This window comes from Athene cunicularia (genome assembly GCF_003259725.1).
Source record: "Athene cunicularia isolate RWA chromosome 22 unlocalized genomic scaffold, athCun1 chr22_part1, whole genome shotgun sequence".
NCBI lineage: Eukaryota > Metazoa > Chordata > Aves > Strigiformes > Strigidae > Athene > Athene cunicularia.
In genome coordinates, this window is record NW_020799128.1 from 3,683,176 (window position 1) to 3,710,218 (window position 27,043).

A 27,043-nucleotide genomic window follows, 5' to 3' on the forward strand; every position below is an offset into this window, starting at 1 on the left:
GGTTTCCACTCACCCCAGGGCTGGGAAGGGGTTTATGAGGAGGCAGTTGTGTGTCCATCTGGGACTGCGCAAGCAGTAACGGGCTGAAGTCAGAGCTTCGGCCTGGGGTTCAGCCAACAAGTGGTATAGATGGATTTTACTTTCTGTTCGTGTAGTTCTGATGGTTTTTAGGCAGTGCTCCATTTCATAGAGTACAATATACAATAATACCCTTTGTTTTCTTCTCCTATACATCTTCTCAAGTGATTTTCCTGACATATTCTTTCCCTATCTTCTCAGCTGACCTTTTAGTCTTTCTTTAAATAGTTTTCTCTAGTCTGTGTTCAGTTTCTTGAAACTCTTCTTTTTTGGGGGAGGTGGTGGGGGAAGACACAAAAAATAGATCCTCCTTTTTTGCTGCATTTGACAAGCTTGCTGCTCTCTGTGTATATGCTGAGAATTAGCATTTTCAGCCTCTCCTTCATTCTTTTTAATACTTTATCCTCCTTCCTCCTCCTTCATTTAAATAATTCTTCTCTAAAGCCTCTACTCTTTGAGGTCCTTTTTCTTTTGTTCACCTTCAACATAAAGCTGGCTTCCCCCCGGGCCCCTGGGGGTGTACAACAGCGTTTGTGTGGTTCAGGTTGCAGCGCTGGGAAACCGGGGGGGGATTCTGGGCTTGATGCCACATACAGTCGGATGACGAGGGGTTTCTGTGCTACCACGTTATGTAAGATTCTGTAACCCTTCGCAAGGAGGTTCACAAAGGTGTTTAAAGCCGTTAAACACATCTGGCTCAGCCAGCTGCTTTTTACAAATCTCGGCTTTAAATCGATGCACCAAGTGCAAAGCAATGGAGATGCCAACTGGGAGTTTCTACACAGGTTTTAAGGCTTCATCCATGAGAGACGTGTGTTGTGCTGCTGTTGCCTATTCTTACAGCCGTTAACATGATGCAGTGCTCTTCCTACCTCTTACCTTGACTACATAAAGCAACTTTGGTAAGATTTCCTATCCTTAATGCTGGCAGGTTGGTAACCCTAATCATACCTTAGTGTTTTCCTGTACACTTGCCAAAGGATATTTTCCTTCCTATTAATTTTAAGAACATACTGAGGACTGGAGTCACCGCCTCTCAGTGACACAATAATTTACTTTCAAAGTGCAACAATGAAGAATGCAGACAACTTGATTTCTGTCATTTTATGCAGCTCTGTACCAGGTTAGGTGCAGCTTCTGGAATGAACATGACTAATAGATCCTGGTGGTTGCGACAGAGTCAGCAAACAGAATAAATTATAACACCTCTCTAGTTCACTGATGGCAATTCCTTCTTCCTGCCTGGTTCTTGACAGTCATGATGTTGCGATCCGTGACTGTTGTCAAACCTGTCTTGAACTGTAACCTGGAAAATGCTTGATCAATATCCATTTAATTAAGTTTAGGATAATCTCTGTTCTGTATGCTCTATCTTATGTGCCTCAGAGAGTAAAATAGTTGTTATTTTTAGTACAGGAGGAAAAAAAAAAAAATTGCTTTTGTAGCTTGTAATCTTTTTAGACAGGAGGTGTTGGAGGTTGGTAGTTACCACATCTGTATTGTTTCTTAGAAGTGTCAGTCCCTTTATATTGAAGTATCATATAAACTGGTATTAGAGATGAGTGTTTATAAATCTCAGTCTTTCAAATAAATATAAACAAAACCATCTTTGGCTTAGTAGCCTCTACTTATCTTTAGTAGGAACCGCACTGCAGTGCTTAGTGCCAGCTCCCAGCTGATGGGTAACAGCACCGAAGTCCATTGTGAGGCATAAAGTGTAAATCTGAGCAGGAGTTGACCTTAAAATTTAGTCTAAATCCTTTTTATTATGAATCAATACCCGGAGACTGAATAGCTCATATTTGGGCATTAGTAGCAACTTGCAGCTCTTTCTACATCTACTGTCTGACTTTGGTTGGTGGGATTTTTGTAATAAAAGGGCAGCTGTTGTGCTAAACTGTTACTGATGAGCATAAACTTGCCTTGAGTGCTCTGCAGAGGTTTGTGGAATACTCTGAGATATCTTTATCATTTAATATATGCATATATTTAAGTTTTAAATGCGCTGCATCCAGTGCTACTTTTTCAAATGTTTAACACAGATTTTGACATTTTAATGGACTGCTCTAGATGTTCCAGTGAATATCTGCATGAGTTCTGACGGTTTATTTACCGCTCTAGCTTTTAATGGAAATGTAAAATCATTTCTCTTCTGGGCAGTACATATTCCATTGCAAACACATCAACAAAATGTGAAACCCACATAAAATTCAAAAGCTGCAAGTATTCCAAAAGTAGTGAGAGTTATTGCTGCCTATTTTACATAGGCTTGTGTATTTATGGGGCTTGTACACATACAGTAAAATGTAATATGGCAGGATAATGATATTGTAGTAAAACACTACGGCAAAAAAGGCTGGTGAATTATAGTCTTCAATGAATCTTGTTTCTAGTTATAGAAAACGGAGTATGATTACTAAATGCAAACAGCACGCATTTCGTACGGTTAGTTACAGATCTTGGGTCTTGTGTCTGGAATATCAATATTTGCTTTACTTTTAAGGTATATTAGTTACAACAAATGCGCTTCATTTTTCACTGAAGACATTTCACTTTCAAGACTCAGCTCGGGTACATGCAATATGTCTCAATTATTATTTATCTACATGTAAGCTCTTCCCATAGACCAGTTTTACTTCTAAGCAACCACTGCAGCCACCACACACATTTTTAAAATCAGTTCTGGGAAGTTCTGGGAAGCTGTAAGAAATTTAACAGTTAACTTAGGACAGAATTAGATGACATTGCATTCGGAACAGTGAAATAAATTCCTTTTGCTTTGCGAAGGAATTGTGCAAATTCTTAACTCTTACTGTTAGTAATGAAAAGTAGGTTCTGGCATTTCCAGCCCCCTGACTGTTTCTCTGCAGGTGGTTGGGAGCACAAATGCCATGAACACTCTAAAAGCGCTGCCCCCCGCGGGAGGGAAGGGTGTGTTACGCTTCAGGGCTTCAGCCTACTACAGCATTACTCCAGACTGTTAATGAGGAGTATTGTTTCTGGAGAAGGAATAGGTCCTATTACAAATCCAAGTTTAACGGTAATTGCTAATGTCTCTAAACAGATACATTCACCTTGAAATAGTCCGTGCTATATTACCATGGTTAGCAGGTCAGACTTCTAAGATAGAAAGGTATTAAAATGATGAATAAGGTCTGAGATGCTCCACTTGGAGTAGGGCATATGTAACCTTCAGGTCATCTGGGTGACAGCCTGCTGACAAACAGAAGATCTTAAAGTTCTGGTTGAATTGGTATCTATACTCTGTGGGATTTCCGTTTATGAATGATGCCTTTAAAATACTGACATTTCAGGGGGAAAAAAAAAAAATCCCCTATTCAAGAAAGCATCATTTTAATGACAGTTTATACATACATCCCACATACGCTTCCGAAGACGTTAAGAATTGCACAAGTATCTGACTTGTGCGTGTTTTCCCTGTCAAACTGTATTGTAAGATCAGTTTTGTCATAAAGCAGTGAAGAATTACGAAGTCCAGATATCCCTTTGGAAGTCCCTACGCACCTGTGAATGCAAGAACCATTCCCAGAGTCGAGCCACGTTGTGTCAATACTTGAACTGATCATGGTTTTTCATAGACTTAATTGTCGAAGTCTGCCTTTGGGGTGAAGGTTCTGTTAACTACGACACCCTTTGCAGACCAAGGACCAATTATCCATTTAGCTGGGGAAATAGATATTTTCTTCAGGTATGTATGTAATTACTAGGTTGTTTGGGGTTTTTTTTTCTGTTATTGATGCAAGGATCCTAAGAAATTCAGATATTTTTTTCATTAGACGCTATCCAACACTACATATGGTGAAAACCACCACAGATTAAAGCAGCAGTTACTAAGCTAATGAAACGGAATGGCTGCATGTGCGGACAAAGCAATTTTGAACCCACTTAGAACATAAAATTCTATTGAAGGGTCCTTACGGGTGTTGGAAGTGTCAAATTACCTTCTCTTTAATCTCCGTTTATCAGTTCTCAACATACCCTACCAAATGAAACCGAGCATCCTCTAAACGTCGATTCTGTTCTACTGAAACTATGCAGCAGCTCACTCATAATTGCTCAATTATTCTAGTAATTCCTTCTCCAATATTATTTGCTTTGCATTTTAAAATTCCGCCATTTCTCTCTGTTGCACATGCACAGAGACACGGATGTGCCCTGTTCAGTCCAGATTTTTAGCTGCTTTTAAGAGCAACTTCCTAAGTTTGAATTTTTATTTTTTTTTTTTTCCCTCCTTTCACATCCAGCAAAGATTGAGAAGTGTGCAGTTATCATGGATAATACATGACATGCTGGCCTGGACTGACTGTGTTCAGAACATGACAGCCTAATAATACGTAGGGCCTCTTTATTCTATAAAACATCTGTTCAATTAAAGTCTTTTTGTTTAAGCCTGTGACTGCTTCTCAGAAGCGCGGACAACAAAACCAGAATCAAGATTCAGTTTATTTTCTATGCTGTTTCATCTTTGGTCAAATCTAGTATTCGTTCCTTGCCCTTCATCACCTGTCTTCTTTGAGAGAAGTGTCTGCTTCAGTGTTACCTTTCTGTCTTTTTTTCCTGCAGTACTTTATCTTCAATACCCTGAACTTTTTTTTTGTACTCACCTTAGCTCATGGATTAGGTATTACAACAGCAGCTGCAATACACACAGTGCAGAGCCTGGAGTAATACTCTGTAGACGTTCAAACAAAGAACAGGTTTCAAAGGCAAAAAAAGGCTTGTGATTATCAGGGCTTGTAAAAACCACTTTAATGCAGTTGCTCAATATGCTAAAATAAAAAGCCTTAGATTTCACCGTTATTCTGTGTAAGTGGGGAATAAAAAGGACATAGTTTTGCATAGAACTAGCAGTCTTTTAAATATGTTAGAGACATTTTGTGGGTTTAGTTAGCTGTGTACAATCCAGGGCATCACAACCAGTTACGTAAACTGGGATATCTGGTTGTGCAGCTTAGGTTAGTGGTGAGGTTATTTTTTTTTCTTTTTGCATCATTACAATCACATTAAAAAAAAAAATGCTGCTAAGTTATTTTAACATCGAACTGGATAGATTTTAGGTGCTTTTTTTTAGACACGGGCAACCCTGAAATGTTATGGAGAGCCCATGTTGCTGATGCAGTGTTTTTTGTCCTTGTTTCCACTGCAGATGGCTGACGAGCAAACAAACATCTCTTAAAACATACTTGAGTGAGCAGACGAGGTCGGCCAGGTGTGCTGCCCTAGTCCCTCGGAGCTGCCTACTGAGACCCCGCGTATAAAAATGTCTTTAAGGCTTTGAGTGGGTTTGATTGTTTTAAGCTGTAGTGTTAACAGAGTGACACAGGAAGATAAACTAACGCCTTTGGAGTGTTTGAGTCAAGTGGAATTTCTCAGTGGCTTCTTGCAGGGCTGCTCGGAGCATTTTTCATGTTCTCTGTGTTGCTGCCCATTGTTCACACTCGCCAAACGAGACCTGCCAAGCTCCAGCACCTCGTGTGCAAAATACGTGTGGGAGCGTTCTCAGGGAATCGGAGATTGTACAAGATCTCTGTAAACCTACCCCGTTTATTTGGTCTCTGTGTGTGTTAGATCAACAGTTGTTCTCACTCTGTAATACAGCTGTCACCTAAATTTAGTTTTCACGACTCTGCCTAAGGCACAGTCTCTTGGACTGGACCAGTTCCTCACTGGTGTGTCTGTTGGCTTGAAGAAATACCCAGCACACCAGTGTTGTGGAAACCCTGCTTCTGGGACGTGTTTGTCATTTAGTGAAAAGATCATTAAGTTCCAGGTAAGCATGTTCTATGATTTATCTTGGGAGTCGAGCTCGGAGGCCTTAAGCCTGGTTTGAACTCCTGTACCTTCCCCTGAGCCTGCAGAACTCCTCCCGGTGAGCAGAGAGCTGATCCTTTAGCTGGAAGCCACTACAGCCTTTTCTTTGCCATTCACACCAACCTCCGGAGAGGGCAGGAATATTGGATGCCTTCTGCCGTCCTAATATGCAGCTGGAGACTACAGTTCTCTCTTCATTATCCTGCCACTGCGCTGTTGGAATGTGTTAAATCTGTCACTTCATTTTTTTTACCTCTAGCCTCTTTTTACCCTTTTCTTACCTGTACCAATTAATTGAAACAATGGCATTTGTCAGCTCTCTTCTTGTCTCCTTAGTGACATCTCCAGGTCCCTCTTTTGCTGATTTTGTACATTTTGTAGCTATTGGAAGCATCTTAGTCCCTGCCCATATACCCTTTATTTGAAAAAAAATCCTTGGGTGTTCTCTCCTAAGTGACTACAAGTGCTGGATTTCGTGCAAGTGAACTGTGCACAGTGTTTTCCTCCAGTAGGAAGAAAAAAAAAAAAAAGGTTTGTTTTCCTTCTGAGATTTGACTTAAGCAAACCAGTAGACCCAGGAGGTCCTGAGGTCCTGAAACAAAAACGCTGGAGCAAAACATTCCTGAACTAAGGTGCTGAAATGAGGGGGTGGAGGGGGGAAGTGAAATAACTCTGAGTTCCTCTGAATAGACAATTCCTTTCTACAACAACCTTGTGCTTTTGGACTTCTCTTCTTCTGATATACTGTTTTGCAGTGGCATATGTTTTCAGAAATGCTCTTAATTTTGAGTGCTTGAACATGAAGGGATAAGTTCTAAGACTTTTATCATTATGTTTATAATTAGAAATAATAAAGGTAATTGTGGGAAAGAGTCCTACAGGGATTTGGAAGCTTTTCTGTGGTGTATGCTTTGGCTGAATAAGAGAGTTGGAGGTTTTTCAGTTCCAGCCTGTTGCTCTGGTCAGCGGGAGGACGGACTGCCCTGGGTATTTCCCAGTGCGGTGTTAGTGCCTAGAGGCCCCGTGTGGGTTTTCGGTCCCTGCTGCTGAAGCTTGGCTCTGCAGCGTTTGGTCAGTCTTCTCCTGCTACTTAGAACTTTATCATACAGTGAACCTGCTGGATTTCTGAGGCTGTGAAGAGCACACAGCACTTCGGCACAATACTTTCATGTGCAGCTGCTTTTATTCCCTTTTCAGTGGGATTCAAACTTCTGAATTTGAATACTGAAAGCAAAGGTTTGTGAGCAGAAGGATCAGATCTATTTGGAGGAAGCTGTGTTATCCTCCGATGGCGGGTTTATTTATGTACTTTTACAAAGAGCTGAACGATGTCACGTGGGCAACTGGAATTCAGAAACCTGGTACCTTCTGCTCAGGGAGTGGGCTGTTGTGAAAGGAAAAGATAGAGGGGTCACTGGAAGAGAAGCATGGCAGAGCATTTCTCAAATCTCCCTTATTTCACGCATTCAGAAGCGGGAAGGATAGGTGACATCTTCAAAGCTACAGAGAAGGCTTTTAGAATTGGTTTGGTTTTGTTTTTTTTTTTTCTAGCCAAAGCCATTCAGGGTGTGAGGGATGTATGATACAGTCTGAGTTGAGGCGAGAGGAGGAAGGTGCTTGAAGAACCGCAGAGAGACAAGGGAGAGGTGTGCACGCCCCTGTGTCCAGTGTTCCCCAAAATTCTCATGGTTTCCCTGTTCCTATCCACATCTTGGTCCCACTGTGTATTTCCAAGCACACCCGTGTCCCGAATCCCATGGCCACCACACACACTGGATGTACTCCTGATGCAGACACGCTTTTGCCTTTCCCTGTCTCCAGAGGGATGGAGATACGTGCAGCTGCGCCGCGGCTGGACTAACCCTGGCGTGTGGTACAGAGGGCCCGGGGGAGGCAGCACCATCGCCGAGGGGTTCTCCGGCTGCATCAGCTGGGAGCTCCGCTTAGAGATACACACGCAAGCTTCTGAGGAGAACATTTACCCTCTTAATAGATTTTCTTAACTTCCCAGGAAGGGGAAAAATTACATCCTTTCAAAAACAACAACAAAAGCACATTATGCTGTTTCAGAGGTGAAATGTTTGTTGATAGGTTGAAACATTGAACCTACCCAACCAACCCAGTATGAGAAAACCCCCACTGGCGGATACCAGTTTCAGGATCTTTAACAACTTCAAAGCATCAGTCGTATTTGTTACTGCACTCTCCAGTTGTGTTTCTTTTGACAAACGTGCCTTTTGTGTCTGATGTAGGGAGGGTTTTCTCCAGCTTCTGCTGATGCAGTATACTTGTGCTGGTCCTTTCATAATCTGGGATTAGTATCATTTAGAGGACTGTGAAACTGAAATGCTGTAACATTAAAGGCTTAGGGAATGTTTCACCTCTCTGGACACGCACCAACACCTTTTTTAATTGCAGTGTTATGGTAAATTGTGAATCTGGTGCTGCCTTGCATCAAGGCATTTAATATGCATCTGGTGACACAGCATAATCGTTACCCGTTTGTTAAATAACAATTGTATTTCTTTAAATACAGACAGAGAGTTTTTTAAATACTTTTTCCAATGTGTAGAAAAAGATGATTCATGTAATGGACCTAAAGGATGTTTCTGTTAGTAGTATCTCACAGTTACGGTCTTGAAATTATCATATCTGAAGGCTACTAACAAAAAAGAGCAAAGTTAGGTATTACTGATTCACCGTAACTCTTGAGCACAGTGCAATTACCGCCTTGTTTGCTGTAACGTACAGAGCAGGAGTGCAGAAGTTGCTGTGATAATGGAGACGAGGCCACACAACCAGCCCAGCTGACGGCAACCGACTCATCTTGGGTATGAGCACTGAAAACAAATAATAGTTCCTGTCGTTCCCGGCAGGATCCCGCTCACACATCTGCTATCCGAGCAATACTCCTGGCAGGCAGCGTTAGAGACTTGGGCCTTTCTTCTGAGTTTTCTTGAGAGCGATAATGTGAAGCATGGGTAGGGATACTACTGGGTTTTTGTGGTGCTGTGCAGCACTGTTTGATCAGCAGCAGTTAGAAATGCAGGAGAAGAGCTCTCTTTATTTGTACTCTTTGTTTTCAATTACTGTAAGCTTTCAGTGATGATTTTCTTATCTCTAACGATTCGGTCTAAATGTGACACTGCCTGCCAGGATGCCATGTTAGCAAAACACAGTAAACATCATTCCCAATAATCTTATCTAAAGATGTTTTTCCACTGTCAACTGCACTTATAATTACTTTCTATATGTCTGTGCATCGAAAAACATATAAAACCTCAGTGGTGTGGCTCCGTGAACGCCATCCCTGGAGCCTTTAGCTGTTTGTTTCTGTCTAACCATCCTAATTCACAGTACTGAGAAGCGTGCAGTGTGCCTTGTGTACTTTTAAAACAATAGCTGTGGATTACTGTATATCCTTACAGTCTGAGTTATTTAGCAAAAGCAAAGCTCTAGATGAGTCTCATCTGCTCACTGATATTGCTGAGCTTCATAGTCAGGGGACCAGGATTTGAGTTTCAACTAGATCATTTATTTCTGCTTACCATAAAATAATTGAAGTCAAGTCATTTGTGTGCTCTGCCCCACCGGAAAACTACTGTATAAGCCCACATAATAACCTTTGTGTTCGTTAATGCTGATTCATTCATAATTTTTTCATGGGGGTGAAGAACAGTATTCCAATTAACGTTAGACACTTACTCCTCCAAAAATAGGAATAAAGGTAAACTTATTTGGGGATCTGATTATATCTTTAACAATCAGACAACGTCCCATTAGCAATGGCACATCTCTCAATGTATCCCTGTAACTGTTTTAAAATAGCACGTCTGAGTCAACGCCTTGCCCACCTTTAGCGTTATAAATTGAGATGCACATCCAGGCTGTCACCTCTCTCATTATACCTAGAGAAAGGCATGTTCTAATTTCGTTTTGACTCACCCCCTCCATTAGCCTTTATCCCCCCCTCTGGATTTCTCAGCGGTGTGTATTTTTGGTTGTGATTCTGAAGCACACAGAGATGCTCCCTTCGTTGGGAACTGGCCGTAGCTCAGAGGATGAGCCGTGGTCCGAGTGCCACGAGCCGGTCTCACCTCTCTTGGCTGCTCTTGCTCTTGGAGTTTTACGTAGCAAACACACCAGCTGCCAGCCACACAAAGTCAGGAAGGGAGAAAAGGTGCATCAGCAGCACTGGAGGCTTCAGGAGATCCCTCCTGTGCCAGCCCAGTGCAGCTCCTCACAGCCAAGGCTCCCGGGCTGCCCTCCGCAGTGCAGCCAACAAAGGCCCAGCATGATTTATGAGTTAGTCAGTGTGTCAGATTTGTGTAATGAGATTATATATTCAATCTAATGAAGGAAAAATATGCTTACCAGAACAGCATGACAGCGCTGTGATTAAACGATTCGGTAGCAGAATTCCCTCAGTGGATTAATCTTAAAAAATGCAGCAGGTACAGTTGACCTGCTTCTTGTGTGTTGCTAGCGATAGGCTCTTAGAAAGGAAGATTAATGATTTTTGATTGTGTTGATAAAATAACTATATGATTATAAAGGTAGATATGAATGGTTTGTATCCAGCGAGGGATACCCATAAAACCAAACGTGAGCCGAGCGTTGCAGCCTCCCCGGGCTTGCTCTGGGGAAAGTGTCAGAAGCCTGATACACCTGCTGATGTGGGGGAGAATCTACTGCAAACATTTTCTATGAAAACAAGCTTTTTTTTGGTAGAAAAAAAGTCAGCTTCAAACATGTTTTCTTCTGCAGTTAAAAAGCTTTCAGCTAGAAATTAGGTATTCTGAGTTTTAGAAGTTCTCAGCCTTTTTCTTCCTTTTTTTTTTTTTTTTAATGCAAAGTCAGGTTCTAGAAGGGGAAATACGGTGTTGCCTGGTTCTTTTGTATATATAACAGAGTTATTTTTGTTCTTGGGAAGCTAAGAGCTCAGGTAGAGATGCCTTCTGTATTATTTATACTGAATTAATTAAGTACCTTCATGGGAAACCGCAGAAATGGCATTGGAATCAACTTCAAGATCATGTTCACTGTTCTGCAGGTGTCATTACAGCAGCGTAAGAAGAATGAAGATCCAAAGAGGTGTCTCCGAGAGACCTATTTTAAAGCCTTTTTGTCAGTTTGGATAGCTTGGTTCTGTCAGGTCACAATTTCATCTGTGAACTTTATTCCTCTCTATTGAAAGTTGCAGGGGAGGATTGTTTAATTAAAAGGCAGACGATGGGTGTGTCAGATGGGACAAAGGACACACAAAAATGCACCTACATTCCTGATTATTTATTGTTACATTTTCATTAAATGGCCCACCCATGAAGACATATGTCTCTCTTTTTTCCCTTTCTGCTGCCCAACACACTTTTTTTGTCCTCTGTATCACAGGAGTCTTTACGTTTATCTTTAACATATATCGGTATTTTTAACAGCTTCACACTAAAGTTGTTTTTTGGGTATTTGTTATCAGATACACAGTTCTGACCCTTGCAGAGTTAGAGATAATGTTAGTAACGACAAGACAACGGGCACCTTCAGCTGCAGTAGGCAGATGCGCAGAGTAGGAGAAATCTGAGAATAAAGAAACTGGGAGGAAAAAAAAAATGCTTGAGAAATACACGAGTCACTGACAAAATGTGGGGTTATGAAGCACTTCATCTAAAGTGGCCAAATACCTGAGAAGTATTTACCGTGGTTGTCGCTTGTGTACTTGGTGTTTGGTCCTGCTCCCCGGTGTCTGGTCTGCCTGCCGCGAGGGAAGTGTAGGATACTGGAGAGCTGTGGTCAGTGTGGTTATCCGCAGTCTCGTGAGCAGCAACAGAGCTATTTATTCATTGCTTTCGCCACCGCACTGTCTAAACACTCGTCTGTTGTACTTACATTTAAAATATTAAGTGAATCCAGGACTGACAAAATAGTTTTATCCAAAAGATACAAATATTGGCTTATTCTCTAAGAACATAATGAATAGTGATCTTGGCTTAAAGGAAGGTTAAGGATGTGTTTACTGTTTTCTCCATCAGAGAGGGAGAGAATATTTAAAATCTGTAAATTGACTGTGCTGTAAGAAACATCTGTGCTGCTGTAAGTCAGGTGTTGACCTTTCTCATCTTAAATCCTGAAGCGTTTATCTTGCATCGAGAAAGCAATTGATTCTCTCTTCAAGAGAAGCTGACATTCTAACTATATTATCTTTGATATATATGTACTCTGGTTATTGACCACATGAGAAAGTCAGATGTTGTATTTAAAGGGCAGAGCAGTATAATCTAAAATCAGGAGTACCAAGGTCTTTTGTCTCCTGACCTACAAAATTATCATCTGTGCCCACAAGAGCTCTGAGTTGTATTGTTCCTGTTGGGTATTAAATCTCTTTATAGTCTCAAACAAGATACGCGAGAAAGAATAGAAAATGCAGTCATGGACAGCCAGCTCTCGGGATGTTTAAATTGGATCGAGCAATTGATGAAGAATTTTGGTGCATCACATCAAGGCCTATAAATGATGTCTGACCTACTCGTATCTTCAAGGTTTAAATAATAAGTTTGGCATTAAAAGCAAACAAACAAGTAATTTCTGTTACTGGAAATAAGGATATTCTTTAGTCTTCGAGGAGGTTGAACATCTGCATAGTCTCCCTCTCGAATTTGGCAAAGGAGGAGCAGTGCCTGGCCAGGAGAAGGCTCTTTCCTCACCTGGAGCTAGCCAGCTGCTCTCTGTGAATCACCCAGGTGGTGGCTGTGTAAAGGCCTGTCAAGTGAAATAAAATGCTCCCAGCAGTGTTGCCATCTGGCACAAAGGCAGCTGAGATCCTGGGGCATAACCTTCTGTTGGCACAGAAGCCACAACTATAACCCGTAAAATGGGCAGATTGCAAGGGAGCTGCGGCCGCCTTTGCCCGCGCGTCCCTACAGCGGGTGGCTCAGCGCCGCCTCCCGCGTTATTCTTGCGGGCATCTGCGCGGCCCCAGCGAGGCTGAAGTTGTGGCAGCTGGAACGTGTCCGTGGTACCTGGGTGGGTACATCAGGCCCACGTGCAGACAGGATGGGTTTTGCTCCGGCTGAGCGGGGTGGGGGCCGGTCCCCTGCCAGCCCCGACAGCAGCGGGATGTCCGAGATGTGACACCCACGGGCTCTTTGGTGTTGAGGACGGCAGACAAACACGGATGAGTCGGGATGAGCTTTATTTTGAAAGAAAAAGTGTTTGCTAACTCCCATCATAATCTACCTAGGATATGGGGTCTTTAACTGATTTTACTTTGATGTTGCTGTAAGCTGGTCTTTGATAATTGCTTCCTGTAATTGGAACAAATTTATGATTATGCTAATTTGTCTGCTGCCACCCAATCTGTAGGAGCTGAGTTAATCCATATCTGCCCCTGCATTCCTTTTGTAGATCATTACGTGATTAGCCTTTGGTAGAAACTGATGGGGGCATCTTAATTCTGAGCAGATTTTAATTTCAGGGGGGAAAAAAAACATCAAATATCTTTATATAAACTTATGGCATATTCTACAAGTTTTTAAATCTGGCTCAGAATAGAAACACTGAAGATCTTCAGACAGAAAAATTCTTAAAAAGAAACATATTCCATTGTGCTATGAGCAACAGGATGACCTCCACTGAGGATAAAGCGAGGGACGTTAAATGCTGATGGGCTGGCGGTTTGGAACAACATCCCGGTTGCAGGGGGGAGATGTTTTAGGTTTCTTTGTTGCCTTTATTTTACTTGGTGGTGCAGTGTGTGTGCTGAGTTCTTCCAAAGGTTGCATCACTGCAAGTAACAACCACCTTTTGTCGTCGTGACTCCTTGAAATTTATCAGTTTATCCCATAAGTTCATCTCTTAGTTCTCCATCTTTGAAAACGTTCGTCTGCTGAGGCAGAGGCAGTGAGAGCGCCTCGGTGAATCTCTGTTTCCTTCAAGGGAGGGGGAGGCTGGAAATAGAGATGAGTATTCACAGTGTCATCAAGCCTCCAGATAAGAAGCAAAAGGCAATGCGTGCCCCCACTTAGAAATCATCTTTTGATGGCGCATCTCTCAACACTTTGCTGTTTATGTTCTGTTTAATGTTCTCCCTTCACCGTCATCATCATTCCTTTAAATGCTTTGCTTTAATGTAAATGTTTTTCATTCACCAAGCCTTGCAGTCCCAGACTCAGTAAACAAGGGATCAGTGTTGCACTCCCTCCTGGAAAAGTCTTCTACAGGCAAAACAGCCCCCAGTGCTGATGGAACAGCAGCGAGGCCTTGAACCCTCGGTGCACCCATCACTGCCCTGCCAGAGCCCCTGGCTTGGTGAGAGTCAGACTGCAAAATTTATAAATATACGAACTCTAGCCATACTAGTCATGTTTGTCATTTCGTTGAACGTTGCTGTTTGGCATTGCACTGCCCAGAGTGACTTTGATTCTGACTGTGACCATTGAATTTCTGTCACTTGATTTGTGCTAACACTGCTGTTCCATGATTTAAACTGCATTCCCAGTTTCTTTGCTGAACCCCCCTCTGATAACTAATATTAAAGTTAACTGGAGACGGAAAACTGAGTAGTAAAAGGATTGCTTGATTGTTCCTCCTCTTACCCAGACCAAAGGGAAATGCACTCCTAAACGAGAGATGAGAAGGGAAGAGCTGAGCCTTTCGGGGAGGAGCAGGGCAGCACCCGCATCAGCCGCGTCCCTCAGCCCGGGGCTGGCTCCAGCCCTTCCCTCGGGCTGCCGAAGCTGCTGGGGGTGTTCAGCTGGTGCCAAAGCGCGACTGTGTCGCCGAGGGACACAGATTCAGAGGGGGGAGGCCTTGGGGCAGAGTCCCCTCAGGAGCTCACCCTCCGGGAACGGGGCTGCCGTCGCTCGTGCGGGCGCGCGCTGCAGCAGGCAGGGTCGTGCGGTCACAAAACTTACCAAACTTTTGTGAAGGAGACTGTTAATAAAATAATCTTTTTAAAAGGGTGAGATTTGAGAGGAAAAATGTAACAGCGCTACAACAGCTTTATGAGAATGCAGAAATGGAGCTGTGTCCTGAATGCTTAATGTAGGCTTGGACGGGGCCGTTCTGTCCTTGGTACCATTTTGCTTGAGGAGAAGAGGATGTAGAGCCAAAATCTTTTAACACCTTTTGGTATGAAAAGAGGAATGTACCGTGCTGAGGCACCCCCTCTCTTGACAGATGTGTAAAATAATCACCTGATGGAATTCCGCCGTCGCCGTGTAGGACGCGGGTGCCCAGCCCTGGCGCCGGGACACGGGGACTCTGCCTGCCCCCGCCCCGCCTGGCTGGTGCCTCGGGCAGGGGAACCTGCTCCCTGCCATGAAGCCCAGTTGGCTTTGACCGTCAGCTTTTCCAGATTTGTTTATAAACTGGAAAATCTACAAACTGCAGACCATCTGCGCAGAGCAGTGTGCTAATGGATGCCTGTAGCTAAGCAAATCTGTAAGCTCATTACCACAAAGTTCCAAGTTCTCCCCAAGTTCCTAAACAAGGTTATTCATCTGGACCGAGAGGAGAAGGGTGTTTGACCTCAGGGTACAGCCCCACCTCCTTCAGCTCCAGAAAAACGATTAAAATAATGTACATTTATCCAGTCCTTTAATAGAATCTGTTGATTCTGCTTCTATTTTTAATCTTTCACTTCTGTAACAGCAGCTTACCATGCCTTAACTCTTTCTTTTTTTAATGTTTCAAGTAGAGAAATGCCTTGCAGATAATTCCTGGGTCTACTCAGAGATACATTGGTTGGTGAATTAGAGAAGATGTATTGAAATACATTATACACAGCATTTCACGGTCTTTATGTACCTTGACAACAGGCACTAATGGTCTCTGGTTTAAGAATGTTTATGTAAACTGAGACTGTTACGATGACTTAGCTCTTCACTGTGTGTAATGTCAAGCGATTTCATCCTTCTGTCTGTTTCTCTCTCTCAAAAAAAGTGCAATTTATAGTACTTATGTGTCATCTCAGTCTAATACAAAGCTTAACTGATCATTCTCCAATTGTTTGAACACACAAAGCACTGTATATCAAGGGGAGTATTTGAAAACATTTCTTACTTTCTCTTGGTTGAGATTTTCTTCCATTTTCTTTCAATAAAACCCAGCCGTGCTCAGTCACTAGCCCATGCTGCCTTCCTCTAAGGTTTAGGGGGAGGGAGAAATAAAAAAAGTGGCACTCATTAGCTGACTTTCACTTGAAGTGTTAATCTCCACTGGTCATGTCTCGGCTCCTTGAGTCAAAGGAAGCATTTCCCCATCAGATTAATGAGGTCATTAGCCCAAGGCTTCAGGTGCCTTCATTTGGCTTTACAGGTTTACAGACTTTTCTCTGTTTTTTTATTCTCTTAGGGAAGGCAAAAGGGCTCCCCTAAATAGGATGGTTATTGAATAAATGAATAGTTACAATAAAAACAAAATACACAGTAGAGATTCAAGAACAAATATAGAGGAAATAACAAGATGCAACTATTTAAGAAAATTATTTCAGGTTCAAGCTTTAATACTTATGGTGAAGAGAACCAGGAGGTAAATTAAATACATTCAATTATCCAGGTTTTTTTATCATCACTTCTTGATTCCTTGGATTAAATCTTGCAGCCTCCTAAATACCTAATACCACAAGGAAAAGCATGGTCAACTGTTCTCCTCCTTTTTTTCCCCTACCCTCTTCCTCATCTTTCTTTCCTTTTTTCCCAGTAGAACAAAACTATTTCCTTTATAATCCACACCCTTGCAACTCTGAACGAGCTCCTTACCATTTTCTTTTTGTTCTTTTATTATTTGTTATTTTATTAAGCCCTAGCATTTCATTTGGTGTGCCTTTATTGACAAGCTCTAGCGTCTTCAGAATAGGAATAGGGTTTTTTTTCTGAATTTGTGAATGTCTACCTTCCTGGGAATCCCATCCTAGCTTCACTTTCAATGTTTATAATAAAGGTCACAATGACATTTATTAGTGAAATCATTGGAATAGAATTCTGCCGTTTTTCTGCTTCTATCATTTCTTTTCCTATTTCATGTTCTTCTCTGCTCCATCCCTCTGCAGGTGGAATGGCTGAAGAACGAGGAGCCCATAGACTCCAACCTGGATGAGAACATTGACACCAGAGCAGACCACAACCTCATCATTCGCCAGGCGCGTCTCTCTGACTCGGGAAACTACACCTGCATGGCTGCCAACATCGTTGCCAAGAGGAGGAGCATGTCTGCCACAGTCGTGGTCTATGGTCAGTGAGAACGTGATGCTTATGGAAAAACTGAGACGTGTGTGCTTTTATTGCTGGTACTTTATTTTTTTAGCAGGCAGCACGGTGGCTGAGCAGGAGGTTGTGATGCGCTCGGGCGCTGTTGCGCAGGGCTGAGGTCCTGCTGCCCTTAAAGCCCTCACAGTTAGGAGGGGTTGGTTTGAGATGGATTCCCAGAAGTTACGTCAATAATAACAATCCTTGCTCCAGATATTGAGAAGATCCAGCCATGTAAATAAGCCTTGCCTGTGTCCAGAGTCCCCAAAGCACGTGCCTGGGGAGGTACAGGACGGGCTGGGTTAACCAGAGCTGTGGGACCGTGGGTGTTCCAGCGAAGGACAAAAGAGCAGAATCATTCCTTTAGTGCCATCCTCTGTTGCTGTCATTATTACTGCAGGTAACATGTTACTGGTGGAGGCAGAGCCTTCCAGACCCACCCTTTTTAAAATAGAGAAGTCTTGTTTATAATTTAAGCAAAGAGTATTTTACAAGAATGGAGGTGCCTGCTTCCCCCCCACCCCAGGCTGATCAGCCACGGCTCTTCCTCCCGTATTACTCCGCCAAAACAAACATTTGTGTTCTCTGACACCGTGGCCTCTGTGTCGGTGTGTACTGCTGGGCAGCAATGCTCCCGCCTCAGCCTGGAACTTACCTGTGCAATGAGAAAGCAAAATTCTGCCTTGGAATGAAGCGATGGGAGCAGCTCCATGCTCCGGAGTCCCAGCTGCCCGAGCGCGGTGTTTGTGTCTTGCAGTGAACGGCGGGTGGTCGTCCTGGACCGAGTGGTCGAGCTGCAACGCGCGCTGCGGCCGGGGCTGGCAGAAGCGATCGCGGACCTGCACCAACCCCGCCCCGCTCAACGGAGGTGCCTTTTGCGAAGGGATGTCCGTGCAGAAAATCACCTGCACCTCCCTTTGCCCGGGTGAGACACGCAGTTTGCTGAGGAGTAGCCGCGGGTGACACGTGTGCGGGAGGGCTCCTTCAGTCGGAAGCGCCAGGCAGGCAACGGGGCTTTGAAGTGCCCACTGAGGTCAGAAAGGGAAATACTGCATCCTTGTGCAGCTCAGGGCCTCGTGTGGGGTCAGAGCAGGAGCCACGAGCACCTGCAGCCTGATCTGCCGGGTCTGTCAGTGCTTTAACTTGCACTGAAGCTGAAATAATAACAAAACACCAACTTGGTTCAGTGTGAGAAATCAGGTGAGTGGGTGGGGGTATAGGGAAAGGGGAGGTGACGTTAGTGACACCAGGAAAAGAAACACAGAAACATAAGCCGAGAACTTCACTAAAAAGTATTATTTAGCTTTCAAGTATATTAACCTCTTGAAATTGAGCTTATGCTCTACAAGAGAATGGTGTCACATCCCTGAACATTGTATGTTTCCTCAGTTGTTCACCCACAACCTCCCTCACCTGGTTTTGGAATTGGTGTTTCACAGAAGGTCAGCAGGGTTGTGTGTGCTCATGGGCACGGCATAACTGGTCTGGATTCTGGCAAATCTCTTTTCTGACTTTTAGGAGTTTTTCGATTGAATGTATCCTGAACTGGGGTTTAAAGAACTTAGTATTATTTATATATGTCTCTGTGTTCATCTGACTGTTCTTCAATCTGATTTATGCATGAAAACGAAAGGGAACTGTGGAAGCCCTTCTCATTTGGGAGAGGGTCAGAGACAGCTACAAATCAGTCAGCAAAGCAACATATTGATCCATTGTCTTGCTCAGGGCATTAGCCAGAAGTCTACAAGGCCAGCGATGCTCTTTCTGTAAATGTCAGCAGCATTTCTCTGGTAGGGTAATGTGCGGCCTCCCTACGTCAGCCTGTTTTAAGGTAGAATTTGTATGGAAACATTAGAAGCTAATAGCTAGGTGGCAAAGAAAACGTTTCCTCCCGCGGTTTTAATTGACTGTATTTGCAGAACGTTACGTGCTGGTGCTATTTAAAAACCTTCCACACTGCACAACTTGAGGTGGTACATTCTAATGCTGGATTTTAACTTCACGTCTGATAAAACTACGTTTATTTCTCCTGAGAATTATGCTTGTTTTACTTGCTGTGACCTAAGGAGATGAAACGAGCGTTCCGGGGGGGGGGGATCTCCTGACCGCCGGTGCGACACGCAGCGGTGACGTTTTTTTTCCTTCCTCCCCGTTCAGTGGATGGAAACTGGGAGGTGTGGAGCGAGTGGTCTGTGTGCAGCCCCGAGTGTGAGCACCTGCGAGTGCGGGAATGTATCGCGCCGCCTCCGAGAAACGGAGGGAAGTACTGCGAGGGCTTGAGCCAGGAGTCAGAGAACTGCACCGAAGGCCTTTGCATCCAGGGTGAGTCGCAGCGGGCACGGAACTGGATTTAGGGGGGGTGGCCTGAAAACGGGCTCTGTGACCCGGGGGTGTCGTGTAGCTCCCACACCCCCTGTCAGGAGAACTCTGCGGGCTGAAACTCTACTGAGAAAAACGAGATTGTTTCTAGAGGGCTGCCTAGGTCAAGTTTGAAATCCACAGTGCTTTCAAGTCGCTGGACTTGTGCAGCACATTCTTCACCTATTAATTATCAGATGATTCTAAAAATCCAAATAAAGGTTTTTTGTGATGTACAATATGACTACACCTGCTACATCGTGTTCCACAGAATGTACTACTTGGCCTTCTACATTTTCTTCTGAGTAATTTGGCAAAGCACCAACATGAATGCTCTTGGTGCAAGAGCTGTTTAAGGTCAAGGTTTACTCCATTTGTTGCCTTTAACACAGAAGTTAAATAAAGGCAAATTGTCTCCATGGTGAATTCACTGCGAAAGGATTTGCCCTTCATAAATGTCTGGAAAGCATCTGGCGTTTGGTAGTTGCTACTGTCAACAAACAACTAAGAGCCAAGAAGAGGAGCCCTGCAGCTGGAGAGTTGCAGAGCACCCGGGGCAGCTGCCCAGTCTCAGAACAAAGGGGACAGTCTCAGGTTCATTCCTACACTGTCGCTGTTCCCTGCCCACGGATGGTACCATCACCTCATCGCGTTCTAGCACCGAAATGGTGGCCATGGGAGCAGTCAGGAATGCTGGGGCTGAGAGATCTGAAGGGAAATAAAAGGTGGCCCGATCCAGGTCAGGAAAACCCTTGACAGCACTGTGAGGTGGTAACGGTTCCCCGTCCCTTCGTTTTGTGTAGTTCCCTGTCAGTCCTGTGCGTCATTTCCACACTGCGCTTATGCCTCAGAGGCAGCAGAGGAACAAATTCAGTCCTACACTTATTTTGGTAGTCTGGAAGGAGCACGTGGCCTTGGGAAGAGCACTGAGAGTCATGATGCACCTTTTATTTGATGGTGATGGCTTCATTCTGTGGGGAAGATCACCAAAACTCTGTGAGTCCTTGTAGCAGGGATGGTTTCAGGTACAGGGCCTCCGAGCACTGTTGTACCAACACTGAGGTATTGCATCATGTGGGTGTTTGCTGGTGGCTTCTCCAGCTGTCAATGCCCCTTCCTCAGCCCCTCTCCCCGGGGAGTTCACCGGACCCTGCGTGCAGGCTGTAGCGTCAGCGCCAGTCCTCGTGTCGCGGAGAGCAGAGGGCTGGGGCTGGCCTCGCCCGCTCTCTGTTGAGGGCTCTTGCTGACACCGCTGCTTCTGGGGGTGCGTTTTCAGGAGCTGTTCTTGGCTAAACCCTCTGCAGCTTTTTGTGCGAACAGAGGTTTCACATACTGCGAGGTGTTACTGCGCAGAGAGGAAAAGGGGCTCCGTGTCTGGAGTTCACAGACACGTTACCGTTTTTTTTTTTTTTTTTTTTTTTTTACATGTGCCCGTGTTCCTTAGAACAAGACTTGTTTTTCATAGTCAGAAATATAAAATCCTTCTTGTATAAAATTGTCGGGGTGAGCTCTGTACACCCCAGTGCATTCCTTCAGCGTTCCCTGCCGTTACTGCAAACGTGCTCCGTTAGTCACTGCTCTCTCCCCCCCTGCCCCCAGTTCGGGTGACCAGTGCTGGACTCGGAACAAGGCATCCAGGATCTAAACGGTGCAGCTTCAGCCAGACCCTTGTGTCCAAGTCCCTTCAGTGGAGAGAGGTGGGGGTGGGATGCCAGCTGCTCCAAACCCTTCCCGTGATCCCGGAGCGGGTGTGAGGCAGGGGAGGGGTTGGCTGCTTTCAGCACATACAAGTGTAGTAGTTTTGGCAGTGGCAGATAGAGGAGAGATTGCCCTCTGGAAGGTCCTGCCGAGAAACTTCACCAGGAGTTGAAAGCAAAAAACTTAAGACTGTAGGGAGCCAGTTGCCAGTTCACCTTCTTTCTCTGAAAACAAAGTATTAAAAAAAAAAAAAAAAAGGAAAGAAAGAAAAAAAAAAACCTTCCCACGACAGCCATATCACTGATTAGAGAGATGCATACGGTGCAGCCAGAGTATTTTTTTTACCACCAAATTATTTGACAGATGGGCTATTGGAATAGTTACAACATGGCAACTAACTTAATTTTAATAATTACCTGAAATTTTTATTACTATTTGTTGTTGTCTGTCATATACTTTGTATGAAAACAAGCTCTTTGGATTGGGTCCTCTCCCTCTGCTTTATGTTTGTACAGCCACTGGTGCAAAGAATATTATTATTAATGAACCCCTAACTTACCTGACTAATGGCCCTGCAGTAAAAAAAAAATAAATAAATATATATATATATATACCCCAACAACTTGAAATTAATTGAACTAGCGTAGGATTTCATCATTGCCTTTCCAGAAGAGTTTTAATTTTTCTCTGCCATGATTTAGAATCATTTATAGATGCAGTTTTGAGAGAATGTGACTATTTTGCACAAGCATGTGCAAACAGAAGCGAACGGTGTATGTCTGAAACCAAATGTCCAGGATGGCAGAAGTTTTCTCTGAGAAGCAAATCATTTTTCTACACATGGGACTTAAAGTGTTCTTAATAGACTTACAGTGTTCTTAATATGCAATATGTGAAGAACTTGCCTTCTTCAAAATAAAAAAAAAAAAAAAAAAGGATCATTATGGGTAAAAAGATACAAAAAGCATTTTTTAAAATATGAGTAAATTCTGTGCAGATTTAATCAACTTAGTTGTCAGCTGCGAATCACAAAGTTTGTGAAATATAACTTCAATGTTGAAAATGAACTGTCAAACTCATTTTGCAAAGTATAAGTGGCATAAGTAATAAAACCCAAATTTTATGATTGAAATGAAAAGGCATTTAAAATCTGAGCCTACTAGGGATGCGTATGTTGACATCAAAGCAACACTACTTAAAATTAACAAAATTAAATTCTCAGTTTATGCTGAGTATCAGGGGGGTGGGGGGAAACCTGCTGCTGGATTTTCCGTGCAGAAATCTCCGTGGGTAAAGAATTTCTGTTCCTCTTACAAGGTGAGATGGGAGTTAGGGGAACTGTGAACTAACACCACCACTCTAAAATTAATGCAGAGACGACTAAAATGGAAGATTTCTCTCTACCTAGTAGATCTCTCACCTAGTATTGGGATCAGAAGCTGATCTCCAGGTATTATGTGGCAAAAAAATTAATCTGCAGCGGAATCTGTTGTCAGAGTTGCCCTCGCCGTGGCGCTGGGTGCAGGAGGAGCCGGGGCCTGGCACACGCCAGCGCTGATCGGTGCTGGGGAGCGAGTCCAGCCCCGGCCCACACGGGTGGGTTTGGGTGAGCTGGTGTGTCCCCGCTGTCCCACACGGGTGGGTTTGGGTGAGCTGGTGTGTCCCCGCTGTCCCACACGGGTGGGTTTGGGGTGAGCTGGTGTGTCCCCGCTGTCCCACACAGGTGGGTTTGGGTGAGCTGGTGTGTCCCTGCTGTCCCACAGGGTGGGTTTGGGGTGAGCTGGTGTGACCCTGCTGTCCCACAGGGTGGGTTTGGGGTGAGCTGGTGTGACCCTGCTGTCCCTTCTGCGGGGAGCACGGGCTGGCTCTGACCTCCCCCACACCCCAGTGCTGAGTGTCCCTCGTTCCTTCTGTCTCGGTGGTACTCTTGCTCCTTTATGGGTCATGCTCTATGTATGTACTTGTGTCAGATTATTTTTAGGACAGTAATTGCTTTCCCAGCTAATAGGAATTGATGCAATTACCCTATTTTTTAAAGATCTTTTTCCCCTGTTCATCTTCCAATACGTGCCTTTTCTGCTTTGCTTTTCATCCCGCAGGGAATTGTGAAGGAAATGCAGTACTGTGCTACAGAAAACTAATCTCTTCGAGGTTATTTATCAGGCACAACTTGTTAACTTTGTTCCTTTCGTGAGGCAAAAATAGAAATGAAACATTTCTTTGGTTAACAAATAAGAACTCAAATGAAAGTAAGGGGGAGAACATGCCACGAAAGCACAGACCTGATTCCAAACTGACAGAAAAAATACAAATCTGTAGCCTGAATTTCCAAATTTGGAGTCAGTGAATGAAATGGGGATAAACCAGGGTCTACTCTCTGTTTCTTACGGAGTCCCTGACAGGAGCATTGGGAATACCACGGGGATGACACCTTCATCCACAGGAACATCCTCTTCCTCACTTGGGTTTCTCATTTCTGGATTGATCCAGGATAGTCCAGTCCCTCACTGAGGAGGAACTGAAGGTGCTTTTCTTTCAGGGTGTTTCTTCCAGGATTTGTAACAGCTGAATAGATACAAACTGATATGCAGAAGAAAGGTAGAATTAATTTTGGGTTTGATATGTGTGAAAGATTGATTGCCAGGCCGGCCCGGTTGGGAGAGGAACAGAGCTTGCCTCCATCTGAATGCAGAGGTCACTTTCCCTCAAGATGGTCCAAACAAATTACTGGTTTCTTGCAGTTTTCTTTTGTTGTTTACTCCCTAGCAGCATTCTTGACAGTATACTTTTCCATGGTGGATTTCTTGCTGTCTTGCAGAGGTGAAAGCTTTTTCTTGGCTTACAGAAAGAGAGGGTTTGTAGGGTTTTTCTGTTTACTTTTATCTATCTACTTTAAAGTTATTTTTTTTACAACTTCAAAAGCTATTGATTTCTTTTCCCAGTGCCCAAAAAAAGAGAAACAAACAAGCAGGCCATAAGCAGATGAACTACAAACATGTTTTTACTAATGCATCATAAATCACAAATAATTTTGTTTTCCATTTTTCAACCAACCGTGATACTGAATATTGCCAGGAGGCTTCTGGATCGAGCAATCTCACCAGTTTGTGGCAAACTCGTTTCAATTCCATTGCGGATTTCTGTAGCTAGCACTGTGTCAGCAGCAGGGAGCCGTTTCCATCGCAGAGCTCCAGTCTGACACTATTCATTTGGTGTTTACGTCTGTCATCTCCTAGCAAAAATAAAAACAACTTAAAGAAGGAAAGAAACCAACACACCCAGCTTTTTGGCAAAGCCAAAGCCCAAGAATCTTTTGGGTTAAGTATTATTAAACTGACCGTTTTCACAAATAGTAAAAATAATAGCAGGTGCCTCATGGTCCATTGTCACAGAGCAAAACCTCTCGTCCCCCGAGGTGGTTTCTGTCCCCACGGCTGCACCCCGGGCTCCGTCGCCAACGCACTCACAGTGACCCTGCGGCGAACCCACCCCCAGAGGTGGCCGATGCCGGGTCCTTCGTTCAGGAAGAAATCCAAACAATAAATCGGTGCACAGCTCAGGCAGTCACCACGCGAAGTGCCCACAGCATGGATAGAGCCTTGCCTGCTTGAGGACTTCTGTCCCGCCTTAGATCAGTCTCATTGCGCTGGACTGCTCGCCCGCGGCACCTCTCGTGGCGAGGAGTAAGCAATCGGTGTGTTCTGGTGTTTCTGCACAGAACCTCCCAAGAAAAGGTACAGGGAAAGGCGCCTAAGTCAGGCGGGGTGCCCAGGAAGCTGGGGGGCTGTACTGAGCTGTGCAGGGGGGCAGCCTCCAGCCAGCCCTGGCCCCCGAGGCGGTGAGCGGGGTCCTGGGGCCGCGGGCGCATCTCCCGCGGCCTGTTGCGCTGGGACTGGCCGGCCCGGGGGGTCGCTGGGTGCCAGGGCACCTCCAGAGAGTGGTGTGGGTGCTGTGCCAGCCCCAGCCCCGTCCCGTGCTGCAGGTCCTGGGCTGTGCGGGGACGGGCGCTCGGTCCGAGGGAGAGCGCGGAGACGCGACTGAGTGAGCCTGCCCTGTACCGGCCCGTGGGTGGTGGGACGCTGCTTCTGTCTGTCCTCTATAGACACGTGTAGATGTCATACCGGTGTATATTTAGAAACATCAATGTGACTATGTTGTACAATTTTATATTTTATAAATTACTTTTTCAAACGTCCATCGCTAACCTTTCCATATAACAAACACACAAAAAATAATCAGTTCTTAACCAACTTGCTTTGCAAGCGATCCGCTTCAAAGTGTCCAACTTCCTCATTGCTGAGATGTAGAATATTCTAAATAAAAGCATCCAATAGAGCTAACAAACACTTGAATTAACCAAGTGAGAAATTACTGCAAAGAAACATCTTGAAAGAGATTTAGGGAAAAAAAAAAAAAAAAAAAAAAAAAAAAAAAAGAGAAAAATATGGACAGCATAAAATATTCATACTGTCAGCAAACAAGCAGAAAATGTTTCATTTATAGAGCTAGACAGAAGCGATATAGGAAATAGATATGCTCCATGTAAATTTATTAAGTGCAACTTTCTCTCTCTCTCTCTCTCTCAGATAAAAAACCTCTTCATGAAATAAAATCCCAAAGTAAGTTATTTTTTTTTTCTCTTGTAAATATGATTTTTCTCATCTTCTCTGCCATTCTGTTTTATTTGTTTAGGAGCTAAATAAAACTGAAGGTTATATGAAAGGCTTTCACATCTCCTGAAAGCATCTTCTTAGCAACTTTGTGATCATAGATTTTAGACTAAAAATCGAAAAGCGACCGTTCTTTAGTAATTTGTGTCTGACTGGGAGCGCTTTCTGCAGGCATGCTTATCTGAAAATTGATCTCTTGAGGACTTGTAATTAGAAAAAAAAAAGGAATTAATACAGGAGTTTAGCTTTCTTGGGTCAAATCTGGTTCCGCTGCTGGCTCTGTCTGATCTCGTGCAGCTCCCGTCGGCCTTCATTTATCAACTGGTAAAGGGTGTTTATGTGCTTTACACTGTAAAGAGGATGTAGATGTCATTTATATACTGCTTGGGGAGGCTTCTACCCTGCACTCTGCCTTCCTTAGTCTTAGGCTGATTTCAGTGGAATTCTAGTTTAGAGGAACACATTTGGAGTGAATTGCCTAACTGAAAGATTTTGTTAAGGAAAAGAAAAAAGACAATTTCATCAAAGCCACAATTTCCGTGAGGCCTGTCTGCTTTAAAGCAGACACGTTGCTGCTTCTTTCATAGACCATACACAAAATTTTGAGAATTTCTGAGGGCTTCATTTTCAACAAAAAATTGTCTTTGAATTTTGACAGATTCATAAAACACATTTTTGGCTTAATTCATTTGAAGGATTTAAAATAAGAATCCACCTGTACTGAGAAGTAACACGTGGAATGGCTTAGATCTTCTTTGAAGACAGATTCTTCTATTATATGTTATAAAATAATGTAGGTTTTAAGTCTGGACATTCCTCCAGGATATAGAGGCTTAGGGTGATCAGATGATTTGAAATTTTATGGAACTTGGGCCCCAAAACATGAGGGAGACATTTGGAAATCCTGACCTGAGCTGTATCTCCTTGGAGCTCATGTGCTGGAGACTGATGTGTCAAAGCACGCTGCAGAAAAATTTCTTGCTGGCTTGAACGAAGCCTGTTTGGTTCTCAGGTCCCAGAGTACTCCTCAGTCTGATAAACCAAGAGTTTTAGAATGATCTGGTCAAGTCCAAATCCATGTAATCCACGGACAACGTTATAACTATTTATAAACGAACGTAACTAAATGGCAGCAAAAATGTGATACAAAAAAAATAGTCATTATAG

General features: G+C 43.7%; 1 protein-coding gene across 1 annotated transcript in view; it reads left to right on the top strand.

Moving 5' to 3' along the window:
* Positions 1 to 27,043, top strand: part of UNC5D (unc-5 netrin receptor D) — an 84,572-nt gene that overhangs the window by 19,723 nt on the left and 37,806 nt on the right. Inside the window, exons 5-8 of the mRNA XM_026863022.1 lie at positions 16,955 to 17,135; positions 17,908 to 18,075; positions 19,308 to 19,472; positions 25,793 to 25,825. Of these exons, the coding sequence (XP_026718823.1) occupies positions 16,955 to 17,135; positions 17,908 to 18,075; positions 19,308 to 19,472; positions 25,793 to 25,825 (547 nt within the window). The remainder of the gene's footprint in view (positions 1 to 16,954; positions 17,136 to 17,907; positions 18,076 to 19,307; positions 19,473 to 25,792; positions 25,826 to 27,043) is intronic.